Genomic DNA, 15,113 nt, shown 5'->3' with positions numbered 1-15,113 from the left:
AACATATCTGATGGGTTTCATAAAGGATGTTGGGTATCTCAGAAATAATGTCTTCATACTTAGCAGGGTCGTAGTTAGAAAGTCTGACCCTATACCATTTTTTTAAATAACATTTTGAAAGTGTTTTGAGCCACTGAAATCGTTTCACCTCACTAGCTATAGCCCTGGCCCAGAGGCTCATTTTCCTGTGCTTGTAGTGTGCTGTGATTACCTGTGGCGCAGGTAAATCCGTTCAGGATCGAGGGGTGGCGCCGTTATGTGCGAGTATCTGCGATTCCTTCCGCAACCGAAAGAAGGAAAAAACTCCGATACCTGCCTACACTTGCTGCTGCATGGACAACACCCGTAAAACCAACTATTTAATCGTTTTACTGTGTTTCCGATACATGAAACACTATATCCAGAGCCGTTTACGCTTTTGGATATAATTAAGAAATTGTATCGGAGGTTAAAGATGGAATATCAAATGGACGACTAGTTAAATCCTGGAGTTTCACCTGAAGCTTGCAAGAGTTCCTCGAGGAGTCCACACAGGACTGGAAGTTTATCAAGGGTGTGATACAGGAAGTACCTTTAATTCATAATGGTAAGTGGTTTAAAAGAAAAAAAAACAACTTGAAATTACTTATTAAAATTATTTCTAAGTAGAGTTAATAAATTAAGAGCTGCTGCTGGCTCTAAATCTTGTTAATAAAAGTTGTGATTGTTCGATAGCATGGCTACTACTACAACATAGAAGTTGCACTTTAATTGTCGACGAAACAAATGGTTATTTGTGAAGATTTATAAGATTTGAAGACATTTGCGCCATTATTTTTCCTGTCAGAGTGAATCAGTGAAATCTCAAATCATGAGTAAGGCCTGAATAACCAGGAATAACTTTTGGATATTAGGTCGACATTGTTTTTCTCGTCTAACACTATCAAACTTGATTTTTTGGGACATTACATAAACAAGAATTCTGTTAAGAAAATCTAAAGCACAATAACTTCATTAAATCCTAGGATTCAAGGGAGGGGGGAAAAGGGAAATTGTTCCAGTTTATTTATACAATTCTATTGATGAAAATGTCAGTGAGTTCCATTGGGGAAAAATGATAAAAATAAATAAACTTGATTAATCTGAGTTCAAAATCAATTCAAGCCTGAAAATAAAACATTTGTGGATTTTTATTTTTCTATTCAGAATCTGGGAGGGGAGCACACATATTTTCAGAATTACTGTTTATGACTTATGAAAGGAGTAGATACTCTTATTATATGTATCACAGATTTTAATTGTCATACTTAATTCTTAATCACCTGACTAACCGTTTGCCTAAAGTTTATTGCTTGGGGGTAAATAGAAATATGGCTTACGATTCTTTGTTTTGTTGTAGACCTGGACCGCAAATGCCTGACTAAATAACATGCTTTTAAATCTAATCTGTACAGGAGCTCAGAGACTCAGTAGTAGTTTTGTTATTGTCATAGTACTGTCTTGTCAAAGTGTCAGAGGCTTTAACGTTTCACAAGTCTTATGCAAGCACAGAAAGCAGGCTATTTTATAAATGTCATTTCCTCATATGTGCATGGTTACCACCGGCTCTCAGTTAATCAGTATATTCTTACACTTATTAACTCTTTAATTAACTTGTTAACTTATTAATTCTACTCAACACCAGCCCTTCTGTCTAATGCAGTGCTGGCAAATGTTTAAACTTGTAGAATGCATTTAAAGCTTTATTTACCCAACAGTGTGTCAGCATTTGATCACAGGTGACCATAGAGATGTGTTTGAATAAATAACCTGTCCTCTGTCTCTCTCGCACAGGGGAGCAAAGAGAAATATCACTGGCAGACCCAGAATGTTAAGGTCAGTGGTGTGGATGACATGGTCCTCCTCTCCAAAATCAGTGAAGAAGCCATCACAGATAACCTCAAGAAAAGATACATGGATGACTACATTTTTGTATCCTTATGTCTGTAATGTACAATGATTATTTAGTCTTTCTATCCATCTATAAATCATATATATATATATTTATTTATACACACCAATATCTTATTTGGAGACTGCTGTCCATTTTCCCTGCTCTCCAAATGTCATAAATATGCATTTGAGAGAAGCAAACTGCTGATAGCTCATCTCACATCTTTTTTTTCAATGTACCAGCTCTTGTTTTTGCCATAACCACAACTCTTCAGACATACATTGGTCCTGTGCTGATATCAGTGAACCCCTTCAAACAGCTACCATATTTCACAGATCGTGAGATTGAACTTTATCAGGGAGCCGTAAGTACAGCATACCTAAATACATGAATAAGAAATGGAATTAAAGTTCAGATGAATAATCATTCCTGCAAGATAAGACATTTACACATGGCCAGACAGAGCAGAGCAATGCCATTGCATGTCTAGTCTTGCCACTGACTTCCAGAGACTGCCTACGGATCTGTATTTGTTAACATCTTCCCCTGGATGGCCAAATCATAGAAAGCACAGATGCAAATCAGGAGGTGTTTCTGGTTACGGAATAATGTCACTACTTCAATTTCATGCAAATGTGACTTTTAATTTTCCAAGACCGCCATATTAAACTCCACGATGTACGTGTATTCTGTCGTTCCCAGGCACAGTATGAGAATCCCCCCCACATCTACGCTCTGGCCGACAATGTGTACCGCAACATGATGATTGACTCAGAGAACCAGTGTGTCATTATCAGGTTAGGGATCAAGAATCTGATGCCCTCACCATGAGGCACGTTGAAAGTATTTGTGTTGCATTAAATGTTTGCATTATATGTGGTCTAAATGTGTCTGATACAGCGGAGAGAGTGGAGCGGGAAAGACAGTGGCAGCCAAGTACATTATGAGCTACATCTCTAAAGTCTCTGGAGGTGGGCCTAAAGTTCAGGTGAGTTTATTGTCTGCTAGATCAGGGTTTCTCAAACTGGGATTTGCAAATAATCAGTGTTTTTTGAGGAACTCCAGGGGGTTTGATAAAAAAAGCTGATAATTAATTAATTAAATAAATGAATTAAATAAAATAAATAAATAAATTAATATTAAATTAATAATAATTATTAAATATGTAAAATAAAATAAAAAACAGTATAAAATAATATAACAAAGTAAGAAAAGATTTTATTTTTTTGAGTTGCATGTAGTCATGTCACCATTAACCTGACATCAGAGAACCATGAACATGCAAATGTGTTGCTAAATTAACTTAAAATCTCAGGGAGGTACTTCAAGTAATTATTTTAGGTCAAACAGGTGTGGCTGACAAAAAAAGTTTGTGAATCCCTGGGCTAGATGGCCCTGTGCTTAAAAAGAGCCAGACTGAACTCAACCCAAAATCTATGTGAACTCATGGGTGTGGTTGTTTCTTTTGTTAATATTGTCCACATTTTGTGCTTATTGTATGTGTAATGTTGCACTCTTGAAATCACCTAGATGGTTATCTGAGATCACAAACAGTGATCTCTTTATTTTTTCTGTGACACTGAACAGTTTGCTACCAGATCTAAGTATATGGAATGAATCAGGAACTATAAAATTATCATGTAAACTGCTTTTCATAGTTTAAACAAATGAACAGTGTTTAGTGTACAAGTCTAGTGTTTATCATACATGGCATACTTGAACGGTCTGTGATGTCATGTTGTTTCCTCTTTCCTTGTTTAGCATGTTAAAGACATCATTCTCCAGTCTAACCCGCTCCTGGAGGCTTTTGGGAATGCCAAAACTGTCCGCAACAACAACTCTAGTCGCTTTGTAAGTCTTGCTGCAATGATTAGTCTCAAACTATATATATATATATATATATATAATAATGTAATATAATAATAAGAATAATTTTGTGCATATATTGTGTGTATAGTTTTTTATATATATATATATATATATATATATATATATATATATATATATATATCTAATTTTGTTAAAAGTAAAATGTATTAATCATTAATTTTAAAAGTAAATATAATAATTTTAAATTCTATAAATATCTTGCAAATTATAAAATAATATTGAAATTTTAATCAAATAAAATATTTTTTAATATTATTTTAACAATCTTTTCAGAAGGAGCATGTTAGCCTATCCGCTGTTCAGTCTCTGGAATAGGTGTGCTGTCTAGTTTTAAGAATGTCATTTGGAGCATGCTGGTCCTCAACATGTCATAGCTTGTTGGCTGTTGCAGGATGTGTTTGCTGGAGTGCAGTTTGTGTGTGTGTGTAGACTGTGAAAGTGTAGTTCAGTAGGCTTTACTGTTCATTTCCTTTTCTGCAGTGGTACTGTATGTCAACACGTAATATGTAATAATATCAGTGTACAAGCTTTGAGTTCACTGCATGATATGTTTATTTCATACCTCAGGGAAAATACTTTGAAATACAGTTCAGCCGAGGAGGAGAACCAGATGGTGGAAAGATCTCTAACTTCCTACTGGAAAAATCCAGAGTAGTGTCTCAGAACCATGGGGAAAGGAATTTCCATATATACTACCAGGTAAATTTGTGAACTCAAGAAAACACGTCTAAGAAAAGATCATTGCAGGGAATGATGTGTAATGCGAGTTGACAAATTGTTGTGTGTCATGTTAGGTCAGGATGATTTAAGGCCAATTTGTTATTTGCCAATGTTTCCGTATCAGCTCTTGCAAGGAGCCACCAAGGAACAGAGAGAGAATTTAGGCGTCACAACCCCTGATTACTACTTCTACTTAAACCAGTCCAGCACCTACACTGTGGAGGACGTCAATGACAAGAAGGAGTTTGAAGACACAATGGTGGGTGTAAAGCATTGTATCCTAATACAAACCACCTGGTTGTGTTCCTGCCATTCAGTATATACAATCTCATAATGATAAATTATAAATATTACATTTTTTAGGCTGCCATGTCTGTGGTCGGCCTTTCTGTGGATGCACAGGATACTGTGCTGCAGATTGTGGCAGCAATCCTCCATCTTGGAAACATCGCTTTCAGAGAGGAGGGCAATTATGCTGTGGTGGAGAGTGAAGACTGTGAGTTTATGCTTGTATTTATTCATTTAGCAGGTCTGTGTATCTGATTCCAAGTGAGAAGTACAAAACAAGAAATTCTTGTATACAGATAAGTATCTTACCTAATGTAATGAATTCACTTTCTCACTCTGCTGCAGTCCTGGCATTCCCGTCATACCTTTTGGGAATCAATCAGGATGGTCTAAAGAGCAAATTGACCAGTCGCATCATGGACAGCAAGTGGGGTGGCAAGACGGAGACTATTTCGGTCACCTTAAACACGGAGCAGGCCTCCTTCACTCGAGACGCCCTGTCTAAAGCACTGTATTCTAGACTCTTTGACTACTTGGTTGATGTAAGTCAATCTGCTAGATTCAAATTACCAAAAAAATATGTTTTGTGTTCCTACGTATGGTATATACCAGGGTTATCAAAAGTACTGGTACTTCGGTACCAAGTCGGTACTGAAATTTTAAAAAATGTGACAAATGATACCAGCATTTCTGCAGTACCGGTAATACCAGGTATATTCGGCACCTGCTGCTAGGCGGCTGTTTTCAAATGCCCCCATGTATATCTGTGTAAGCGATTACATACACATCTGTTGAGCACTTGAATGTCATAGCCAATCAGAGGTGTTTAAGTTAGTCAGAATCTGCTCAACACCTTCTCAAAACACTGGAGTTTTCATTCACCGCGTTCTTTAAAGTTCTGCACTCTGGCGAATCCTTACCAACAAATCGAAAACACGATGCAAATAAGAGATGCAATATGCAGTGTAGACAGCTTTTTTGATTATAGTGGGAGTGTAGATCTCGATGAGCAGGCACTGCATGTAGCCTGTAAGTGATTGACAGCTTCAGTAATTATAAAGGGAGTGCTCTTTGCTTGCTTTCTGTTTTTAACATATACAATTTGTATGAAAGTTTTGTTTTTCATGCTGCTCAGTACACTGCAAAGTTTATGGTTTTACAACTGTATTTAAATGCATATGTGAAATGTGAAACTGCAATGATTGACAGTGATATAACCACAGCAACAGACAGGACAAAACAATCTGATACTGTATGTCAAAATAGATGTGCAGTAAAAGGTTAGTTCACCCAAAAATGAAAATTCTGTCATTAATTACTCACCCTCATGTCGTTCCAAACCCGTAAGACCTTCATTCATCTTTAGAACACAAGATATTTTTGATGAAATCCGAGAGCTCTCTGACACCTCCATTGATTGACTGCAATTTAATGAACACTTTCAAGACCCAGAAAAGTAGTAAAGACCTCGTTAAAATAGTCCACGTGACTACAGTGGTTCAACCTTAATTTTATAAAGCGACGAGAATACTTTACAAAACAAAAATAACAACTTTATTCAACAATTTCTTCTCTTCCTTGTCCTGCTGTTTACATTGTAGTTTCCAGGTTCTACATTAAAACGCCAACTCAGTATTGGCCAACGCTGTACATGTGAGCAGCACAACGCATACGTGTCTGCTGATCCAGGAGCCGGCCAATAATGAGTCGGCGATCTGACGTAGAACCTGGAAGCGCTGAACTGTGTCTACAACGTAAACAGCGTAGGCGAATTTTTCACTTGGTCGTTTTATAAACATTTGAAGGCTAATTTAAATTAGTTTCTGCTTGCATTTGCAGGCCATAAACAAGGCAATGCAGAAAGACCGTGAGGATTTAAACATTGGAGTTCTGGACATCTATGGCTTTGAAATCTTTCAGGTGAATTTAGTTACATTTTCTAAATGCATCTCATTTTTACTCATCATATTCATTTTAAATAACCTCATGCCTTTTTTTCTCCAGAAAAATGGATTTGAACAATTCTGCATTAACTTTGTGAATGAAAAACTGCAGCAGATTTTTATTGAGCTCACACTAAAAGCAGAGCAGGTGAGAATAATGATTTTTAATAAACCAATGCAAATAGGCCTCTATAGAAGTGTTTGCTAATGTTTTCCGCTAACTCTTTTGCAGGAAGAGTACGTGCAAGAGGGAATCAGATGGACCGCCATTGAGTACTTTAACAACAAAGTTGTATGTGATCTAATTGAGTCCAAAGTGGTGAGTTTACACTTTCAGGGTTTTCTGCATCAAAATGGTTATCAGGCATAACATCGCCCGTTCAACTAATGGCATCTAATGTTCACCTTAATAACCCAGAATCCTATTGGCATCATGAGCATCTTGGATGATGTGTGTGCCACCATGCATGCAAAAGGAGAGGGTGCAGACCAGACTCTGCTGCAAAAGCTGCAGTCACAAATTGGCACTCATGAGCATTTCAACAGCTGGAACAAAGGTTTCATAGTGCACCACTACGCAGGCAAGGTAAGAGACACTTTTCAAATAGAACTCTATATATAGATAAATGTCTATTTAGCAAACATCTTTAGCAAAATAAAGTTTCAAACTCAGGAATAAGTGGTAAACATAATCAGACAGTATAAAATGCATTTTTTTGATGGTTGGCAGTAGTGTGGATTAGAGGCCTTGTTGGGTCCTATAATATGTAACTAACCAGAACTGACCCAAATCACTTCTTACCCTAACCCGACAGGCATAAATCAATTTTTAAAAAAGACAAACCCGACCCAAGATAGACCAGATAAAATCAGACCAGAGTCGGCACCCGATGGCAATTTTTTTCAAACCCAATTTGTTTTTCAATTCAGAGACGGCAAATAAGAAACACCGCTGTAGGTGCAGATTTAAAAGTATGACCATCTTCTACCTTATTTGTAGATGAAATTCATTCTCATCATTTTTCCACTTGCCCAAGCAATTCCAATAGATAAACCACTCACAAGTTTTATGTTGCGCTTCAGATGACAAGGTGACAAATTTATATTAAAGTTAATATTAATAAGCAAACCCTGCACTCATTCTCTCAAAAGTGCAGACTGACAGAAAGCAGAGAAGGGGGATAATAATGTAATCATATAATTATTTAATGTGTATTTGTTTTAAATATTAAAATATTGTTAAATGTACAAAACAAATAATGGAAAGTAGGCATATTTAAAAGAATGTGGGTATTCTCGGGTTGGTAAAAAATTGATTTAAAATTACCCAAGACTACTAATACCAGACCGACCCGTGTCCTAGGTATTCGTCAAAGTTTTGGACTCGAAACCTCTCAGGTCAGACCTCAGGTTTCCGGATCGAAGTGGACTCGTGTAGACCTCTAGTGTGGCTACAACACTGCCCCCCTGTGGATGTAGTGTGTGTGCTTCTCATAGCTTTGTCTTTTTACTAATTAAACGTACTGATTGAATCTCTTTTATTTTAATTCCCATAAAACAGCATTCATTTATCAAGGTTTCAACAGAGTTCTTTGGCCCAGCACAAGCAAATGGATGGATTGAAATATAGCTGAATATAGATGTGTTTGTTTTAGGGAGTGCTTCCAGCAAGTAGAGTCTCACTAATATTGATTGTATTCCTGGTGAGAGTAATAAGAGCCCTTATTTCCAGGTGTCTTATGATGTGAGCGGCTTCTGTGAGAGGAACAGGGATGTGCTGTTCAGTGACATTATCGAGCTCATGCAGAGCAGTGAGTTGTAAGTGGTTATTTGGATATTTTAGCTGCTTTTTTTTTTAGCCCAGATCAGCTGAAGCTTTTTAAAAGCCCCTAAATGCACTAATGCACTGATGCAGAACATCTGCAGTTCAGCTGTAGTTCCTTAATGAAATAATAAGTCACATAAATAAATCATAAAATCAATATAGTGTAGCATTTTTATGGAGGATGATGAGTTGTTTTTCTTCTTGTGAGAGATATTCTGTGGTGTATTACTTTACTAGAGACAGCTCTGATTATGTCTTCCATAAACGATATTAGGGTTTCAGAGATGTTTGAAATGGTAAATCCCTTTTTCTGGTCATCCTCATAGCGCCTTCATCAAAGATCTGTTCCCAGAGAACCTTGAGGCTGAGAAAAGGGGCCGTCCCACCACTGCAGGTTCAAAGATTAAGGTGAAATAATAGACTTATAAAATATAGAAACTATAGAACTAGAAACATTTGATTTAAACCATGTATTCTGTTTACTTACATTTTGTGCCTGGCGAGTGTTTTGGAGCCTGTGTATACTACAGTTTTGTGCTATATATGAATGTGATATTATGCTCATAAATTTATGTGATGCTATTGTTAATTTTCTTTCTTTGATTTTCTCTCTTCCCCCCTTACAGAAACAAGCAAATAATCTTGTCCAGACGTTAATGAAATGCACCCCACACTATATTCGGTGCATCAAGCCCAACGAGACCAAAAAGCCTCGCGACTGGGAGGAAAGCCGTGTCAAACACCAGGTGGAATATCTGGGACTGCGAGAGAACATCCGTGTGCGCAGGGCCGGCTACGCCTTCCGACGTGTCTTCAAGAAATTCCTGCAAAGGTAAAATCACCACCACTAATGCCTGTCAGGATGCCAAATGCTATGTATGGGAATTTTGATAAGTTGCTCTTGTAAAATGTGATGTACTATAATTAACTGTTCTATTATTTGCTCAGATATGCCATCTTGACCAAAGAATCATGGCCCCAGTGGCGTGGAGATGAGAAACAGGGTGTCCTGCACCTTTTAAAATCTGTCAACATGGACTCTGACCAGTACCAGCTGGGCAAGACCAAAATCTTCATCAAGGCCCCAGAATCTGTATGTATTATGCTGCGGTCATACTTGACTTTGAGCACATGAATTTTTTACGGACACATCAACGGTTGCAAAATGACATAACACACTGCGGCGTATTTTTTTAAAAACATAATTCAACATATGATACATCAAAAATTTACTCCACTTCACTGCAGTCCTGCAAATTTAAATTTTCATTTTTTTCATTGAGCTAAAATGTCACGCTGTGGCATATTAGTCTTCTCTTGGTTACACATCTTTATGTGATACAAATTCACAGGGCAGAGTTCAACAAACTTAAATTTTGGAATGCAGCGAAATGCGAAACTTATTTGCTTGAGCGTACATTTCCTGTGTCCCACTTTTTAATGCGTATGAATGTAAGTAAGTGGCACAAAAAGTGTAATGCGACCACCCCTTTAGTTTGTAAATTGAAGGTACTAATGTGAACAGATAATTTCACAGTTGTGATTTAATGTGATGTTTTCTGAAATATGAGAAATAATAATCTAATTCATTAAATGAAGATTTGGGGCCATGTTGCCATTGTAACTCATTTCTTCAGAGGTGGGTCTGTTTATTTTCGTCACGGACAAATTGAATTACTTCTCAGTTTGGCTACTTAAATGCATTCCTTGGGCGTTGTGCAAAAGATTAAATGTAATTCAGTCATGTTAAGTGAATATTAAAAATTTCTTCAGCTGTTGTTCAAATGGCTTCTTGTTGGCTATGTTTATAAAGAATGGACTCTGCATGTTCAGGCAATAGTCTTGTGAACTTCAATGGGTGGAAACAGTTCTCAAAGTTGTTTTGGTGATTTCATGGATGTCTGCATTTTGTTGATATTCTGAAATGTGATGACTATGAAAATTAAGTATGACATGTTGATCTTCAGTTGTTCCTGCTGGAGGAGATGAGGGAAAGAAAATACAATGGATATGCTCGGGTAATCCAACAAGCCTGGCGCAAACACATCGCTGTGCGCAAGTATGTCCGCATGCGAGAGGAAGGTGAGAGATTTTTCATGTTGATGCATGCAGGCTAATAATTTAGACACTTTTTAAAGACATATAAAGACTGTCCAGATCCCATTGCTCTTCTTCTTTATCAGTCAATAAAAGCCTCAAATAAACTGTAAGGCCTTGGGAATACAAATTCATATTAAATTACATTGCTGTTTTACTGATTCCAGCGTCTGACCTCCTGTTGAACAAGAAGGAGAGACGAAAGAACAGTCTGAATCGCAATTTCATGGGAGACTACATCGGCACGGACAACCATCCGGAGATTCGGCAGTTTGTGGGTCGTAGGGAGAGGATTGACTTTGCTGATGTGGTGGTCAAATACGACCGTAGATTTAAGGTATTATTCAAAGTCCCATTTAACATACTGAAATTCATGGATCACTTCCTCTGTAACTGTTCAGTAGTATTTTGTACTAGTTTACTGAAGCTGCTCAACAGCAGATGTTTCATTCTGCACATTGTAGTTCATCTCACATATTTCATGTGATCACATACTCATATGCTGTTTCAACACCCACAGACTGTCAAGCGTGACCTCATTCTCACCCCTAAGTTCCTCTATCTGATTGGACGCGAGAAGGTGAAACAGGGTCCTGAGAAAGGCCAGATCCAGGAGGTCTTGAAGAGGAAGATTGAGGTGGAGAAGATCCAGTCTGTCTCTCTAAGGTAATTTATCATGCAATATGCATGATAATCTTTAGGACTCCCTATCGTACAGCATTAAAATGCTTAATAAATCATACAATTACAGCATAATGAAAAATCTCAATGTTTTCTAACACTAAAGTACTTCAGCAAGCATTTAAAGGGTTAGTTCACCCAAAAATGAAAATTCTGTCATTAATTACTCATTTTACTAACATTTTACTCATCCTTATGTCATTCCAAACCCATAAGACCTTCGTTCATTTTTGGAACACAAATGAAGATATTTTTGATGAAATCCATAAGCTTTAAGCGTAGGAGACTGACATGGAAGATAAGAAATTGTTGAATAAAGTCGTTATTTTGTTTGTTTTTTGTGCACAAAAATTATTCTCGTTGCTTCGTAACATTAAGGTTGAACCACTGTAGTCACATTAACTATTTTAATGATGTCTTTACTAACTTTCTGGGCCTTGAAAGTGGTAATAACGCTGCAGTCTAACAGAGGTCAGAGAGCTCTCGGATTTAATAAAAATATCTTAATTTGTGTTCCGAAGATGAACGAAGGTCTTACATGTGTGGAATGACATGAGAGTGAGTAATAAATGACAGAATTTTCATTTTTGGGTGAACTAACCCTTTAAGCATGTTTTAATTGCATGATGATGATGATGGGTGGATCTCTTTCCTCAGCACACTTCAGGATGACCTCTTCATACTGCACGAGGATCAATATGACAGTGTTCTGCAGTCTGTCTTTAAAACGGAGTTCCTCAGTCTGCTGTACAAGCGTTATGAGGAAAAAACACGGAAAAAGTTGCCACTCAAGTTCAACAACCTGTGAGCAATATTTCCCTCATTGTGAAATTTACCATGTGCTGTATTACATCATACTCAGAAAAAGTATCATGTGCATATGTTGATCTTGTAATTCTAACATTCAACATTTTTCTCTCTCAGACTTGAATTTAAGGTGAAGAAAGGGGGATGGGGTCCATTTGCATCTGCTGGCTCTCGACAGATCCAGTTTCAGATGGGTCAGGGGGACGATGCAGTTCTGAAGCCGAGCAGTAAGGTCCTGACTGTCAGTATTGGCCCCGGTTTGCCTAAAAACGCAAGTGAGTGTGTGTTGAAATTTTGTATTTTAGTAAAACTAGTTTAGGGGGTTGCAGTACCAAGGGATAGTTCACCTAAAAATGAAAATTATGTCATAATTTACTCACCCTCAAGTCGTTCCAAACCCATATGAATTTCTTTCTTCTGCTGAACACAAAAGAAGATATTTTGAAGAATGTCGGTAACCAAACAGTTGATGGGCCCCATAGACTTCCATAGTATTTTTCCCCATACTATGGAAGTCAATGGTGCTCATCAACTGTTTATTCAAAATATCTTCTTTTTTGTTCAGCAGAAGAATAAATTTTAAGATGTAAATTATTTCTGTGATGTCAAAGCTGAATTTTCAGGCTTCAGTGTCACATAATCCTTCAGAAATCATTCTAATATGCTGATTTGATGCTCAAGATTTCATCTTATTATTATTATTATTATTATTATTATTATCAATGTTGAAAACAGTTGTGTTGCTTAATATTTTTGTGGAAACTGTGATACTTTTTATAACATATTTTCTCAATTCTACAGGACCAACACGGCGTGACAACCGAAAGAGCAGGTACATGGGCAACCAGAATCGCAATGTAGGCCAGAATTCACGTGGTAAGACCACAGTTTTATGTATTTCACAAGAATTGCTACTAAACTGTTTTAGAAATGGTTTTAAAATGTTTTTATGGCTTGTGATTTCAGAAGCTCCCAAGTCCAAATCTGATGGTCGAGGTAGAGGAACCCAAGGGCAGCCCGCCATTAGGAACTCTCTGCTCCGTCAGCAGTCCAGTATGGATCAGCCCACCCTTCCCCGACTCCAGGGATCTCGCCGCGGTCAGCAGGAGAGCCAGATCTACACTGATATGGGCTTCATGAGTGTTCCTGATCAAGGCGTGGCAGGGTGAGATGATGGATCATATGACAGCAGGAAGCTCAGATGAATGCTATTATCAGAATTATATCCTCCATGCCATACTGACTGATGACTTTACAATATCATAACCTGTTCAGCTGGAATTAGTTGTCACGAATCAGTATATGCAATTGTGTACATGACACAATTAGGTTAATTGTGTTTTTTAATTTTTTATTTTTTATTTTCAGCTTGTCATTTGAATTTAATTTAATTTAATTACCTAAAAATAATGTTTTTTTTACTCTTGTATTTTAGTTAGTTTAGTTAGTTTTAGTTATTTTTTTGTTTTGTTTTAGTCCAATTTTGAGTGTTTCTGGTTATTTTTGTCTTTTAAATAAAATGTTATCTCTTTTCTCTCAGGATGCATCGCAGACGTTCGAAAGAGTACAAGCCTCTCCCAGGGTCAGGGCGACCCAAACCCAGACCCCGCACCCCACAATGCAGAGCACTCTACGCTTATGATGCTCAAGACACAGATGAGCTCAGCTTTCAAACAGATGAAATCATAGATATCCTAAGTGAAGGTAATCTATTTTTATACCATTAATAGTGAACTTTATACTGACTAAGTGAATTCTGCACTAACCCAAGATGTGCTGTCTGACCAGACCCCTCAGGTTGGTGGCTAGGCCGTCTTCGAGGAAAGGAAGGCATGTTTCCTGGCAACTACGTTGAGAAGATCTAAACTGGCATGCTATTGGACAAAATGTGATTCATTGCAGAAATTAGATCAAGAAGAACAAAGCATCAGCATTATATCAAAGCAGCTCGGTGCCAAATCATATCCCCAAGTGCATGGATGTTTACTGCAAAAGGTGCCACTCTGACAAATATTCAGTAGGATCCTTCTTTAGACCCCCTGATGAACTTTTATGTGATTTAATTTTTTTATAGAAAGTAATATTAGACATGCATGTAGAAGAAAAACTATAATGTTGTTTCACTATAGGTTTTTAAATGTTTTTGGAGAATAGAATGAATACATCAGTATTTTAATGTACTGTATTCTACTGAAGTTGTATTTTTTAAATATCCAAATTCTTCTTTTTTAATGATATTGTGCAATTGTATAAAATCAGAAAAGCTGTTTTCAGATACTCGGAGAACAAAAATAAAATGGAACCTTTTTTGGTTAATTTTTCCATTATAAGCATCATGGAAATTGTTTTAAAGGCTTGTTAGGTCATTTGACAAGCACAGTTTTCCCCCGTTATAGACAAATTTCCTAATGAAGCAGCAAGATGGAGTGGGACATATTGAAGTGTTCATTGGCTTTTAATTTATTTATTTAATTAAATAAAAAAAATGTATTTTTAGGTACATCACAGCCGTGAGTCATAATGTGCTACTTGCTAGTCAGATGCAGGTGTACTTAGAGCAAGGGACTTGTCATCAGTGTTACTTTTAAAAGTAATGCATTACAATATTGCGTTACTCTCTAAAAAAGTAACTAATTGTGTTACTTTTTATGAAAAGTAATGTTACATTACTTTTGCGTTAGTTTTTCTCACCAGGGCTGGGTATGCTTGTTTGTTTTTTTATAACAACAACAAAGAAAGTTCTATATTTGCCAAAAGTGAAATAAATAAGGCTCAGGCTGAAGGAAGTGCATATTTATGCCTGCACAGTAGAGGGCGCAGCTCAAACAAATCTTTCAGCTGTGCTGCCTTTCTGGGTTAAAGAAGAACAGGATACAGGAGAAGGAAGTTCAACACTCTTATTTCTAAATCTAATTTAAAGTAATTTTTGCTTATTAGTATGGTAGAATTA

The 15,113-nt window shown here is 37.0% G+C and overlaps 1 protein-coding gene across 1 annotated transcript; it reads left to right on the top strand.

Annotated features, from left to right (window-relative positions):
- The first annotated feature begins 199 nt into the window (after nt 1–199).
- myo1eb (myosin IEb) lies at nt 200–14,493 on the top strand. Its single transcript, XM_051865457.1, has 27 exons — nt 200–586; nt 1,813–1,950; nt 2,187–2,276; nt 2,615–2,709; nt 2,813–2,900; nt 3,674–3,763; nt 4,370–4,501; nt 4,647–4,781; nt 4,886–5,018; nt 5,156–5,352; nt 6,650–6,730; nt 6,815–6,901; nt 6,986–7,072; nt 7,172–7,339; nt 8,486–8,571; nt 8,905–8,986; nt 9,205–9,410; nt 9,527–9,671; nt 10,546–10,660; nt 10,843–11,012; nt 11,196–11,341; nt 12,014–12,160; nt 12,281–12,438; nt 12,965–13,039; nt 13,130–13,328; nt 13,704–13,867; nt 13,952–14,493. The coding sequence occupies exons 1-27, from the start codon at nt 584–586 to the stop codon at nt 14,026–14,028; spliced, it is 3,294 nt and encodes a 1,097-aa protein (XP_051721417.1). The 5' UTR covers nt 200–583; the 3' UTR covers nt 14,029–14,493.
- The last annotated feature ends 620 nt before the right edge of the window (nt 14,494–15,113 follow it).

Source organism: Ctenopharyngodon idella, chromosome 16, assembly GCF_019924925.1.
Source record: "Ctenopharyngodon idella isolate HZGC_01 chromosome 16, HZGC01, whole genome shotgun sequence".
Taxonomy (NCBI): domain Eukaryota; kingdom Metazoa; phylum Chordata; class Actinopteri; order Cypriniformes; family Xenocyprididae; genus Ctenopharyngodon; species Ctenopharyngodon idella.
This window is presented reverse-complemented; position numbering and strand designations above follow the sequence as displayed.